The sequence below is a fragment of the Cebus imitator genome, unplaced genomic scaffold (assembly GCF_001604975.1).
Source record: "Cebus imitator isolate Cc_AM_T3 unplaced genomic scaffold, Cebus_imitator-1.0 Scaffold339, whole genome shotgun sequence".
Taxonomy (NCBI): Eukaryota; Metazoa; Chordata; class Mammalia; order Primates; family Cebidae; genus Cebus; species Cebus imitator.
Genome location: NW_016107654.1, coordinates 784,353 through 785,796, shown reverse-complemented (window position 1 = coordinate 785,796; position 1,444 = coordinate 784,353). Strand labels below are relative to the sequence as shown.

At 62.7% G+C, this 1,444-nt stretch overlaps 2 protein-coding genes across 4 annotated transcripts in view; both read left to right on the top strand.

Moving 5' to 3' along the window:
- C8G (complement C8 gamma chain) overlaps window positions 1-1,444 on the top strand; it is a 618,926-nt gene that overhangs the window by 469,248 nt on the left and 148,234 nt on the right. The gene's annotated exons all lie outside the window — the stretch shown is intronic.
- Window positions 1-1,444, top strand: part of NOXA1 (NADPH oxidase activator 1) — a 12,386-nt gene that overhangs the window by 6,271 nt on the left and 4,671 nt on the right. For all 3 annotated transcript variants that reach the window (XM_037730291.1, XM_037730290.1, XM_017505476.2), the window contains exon 3: window positions 826-934. In XM_037730291.1, coding sequence (XP_037586219.1) covers window positions 826-934 — 109 coding nt within the window. The remainder of the gene's footprint in view (window positions 1-825; window positions 935-1,444) is intronic.

Below are 1,444 nucleotides of genomic sequence, written 5' to 3'. Positions count from 1 at the left end.
GTAGGAGGTGAGAAGGGGAGCTCGTGTGTGTGTAGGTGAGAAGGGGGAACTCACGTGTGCGTTGGAGGTGAGAAGGGGTAACGCGTGTGTGTAGGAGATGAGAAGGGGTAACACGTGTGTAGGAGGTGAGAAGGGGTAACACGCGTGTGTGTAGGAGGTGAGACGGGGAACACGCGTGTGCGTAGGAGGTGAGAAGGGGTAACACACGTGTGCGTAGGAGGTGAGACGGGGAACTCGCGTGTGCGTAGGAGGTGAGACGGGGAGCACGCACGTGCATGAGAGACCGTGGCTGGTGGCTGTGTGCACCTGCCTTTATAACTGCAGCCATCAGAACACCAGGATGAACAACGCGTCCTCTAAGCAGCTCCGTCAAAGGCGCAGGGGACACCACGTGTGCAGCCGCCCGGAGAGGCAGGGTCTCAAACAGCTTCTCTCTCAGAAAGGCAGAGGACAAAAAGGCCACCTCTTCCTTTACTGAGGAAGTCCCAGGACTGTGCCTTTCTGGGTTAGGGCCCAGCCCCCCGGGCAGCCTCACCTTCAGATCAGCAGGGGAAGCCTGCCTGGGGGAGGTGAGGAAGGAGGCTCAGAGTTTGCAGGGGGAGCCCCCACAGGGTGGGGAGGGGGCTGAGAAGCAGGAGGGAAGTAACCAGGGCATTCTGCACAGTTCAGAAGAGAGGTGGGGGTGCGACCCTGCATCCGCTCAGCACCCACCAGACCTGAGTGTGGAGACCTGGGCACCCCACTGCCCTCCCCCGGAGGGGGCGGCTGGGTGGGGCTGGGTGCGAAAGCTGCCCTGCACTGCTGAGGGACCCTGGCTGCCCACAGGTTCCAGGAAGCCCTGTCTGACTTCCAGCTGGCCCTGGTACAGCTGAGGGGCCACGCTGCCATCGACTACACACAGCTGGGCCTGCGGTTCAAGCTGCAGGCCTGGGAGGTGAGGCGCAGGGCTCACTGTGCTGCATGCTGTGGGCGTCCGCGGGCGGTGGCACCGTCACCAGAGGGCCCTTGGGCCGGGGAGCGCCTCTGGCTGAGGCTCTTGGTGCCATGGAACCCCTTGGCCACTCCATGACCTGCAGGAGGGTTCTGGTGGCCCTGAAGGTGGGGGCACCCCCATTTTGTGCCATTTCAGGCCACCAGGGGTGGCTCTACCCTGGAGAAGGGCAGAGGCAAAAGGCTGCTGGGTGGACAGGATCAGGCAGGGGGTCGTGCTCACCATCCACTGTGTGCCCAGCCCTTTCCTGGCTGCCTGGAACATGTTGGCACTAAGGGAGGGGCACTGAGAGGCCCCCGCCAGACCCCAGGAGATGCACTTCCGGGAAGCCTTGCGGGATTAGCATTGTCTTAGGATGAAAAATGGAAGGGAGAGCCCACTGGGTAAGGGGTCTGGAGTCAGGGTTAAAGCCGGGGAGGCGGGGGTCCACCAGCCCAGAGCATAGAACGGTGC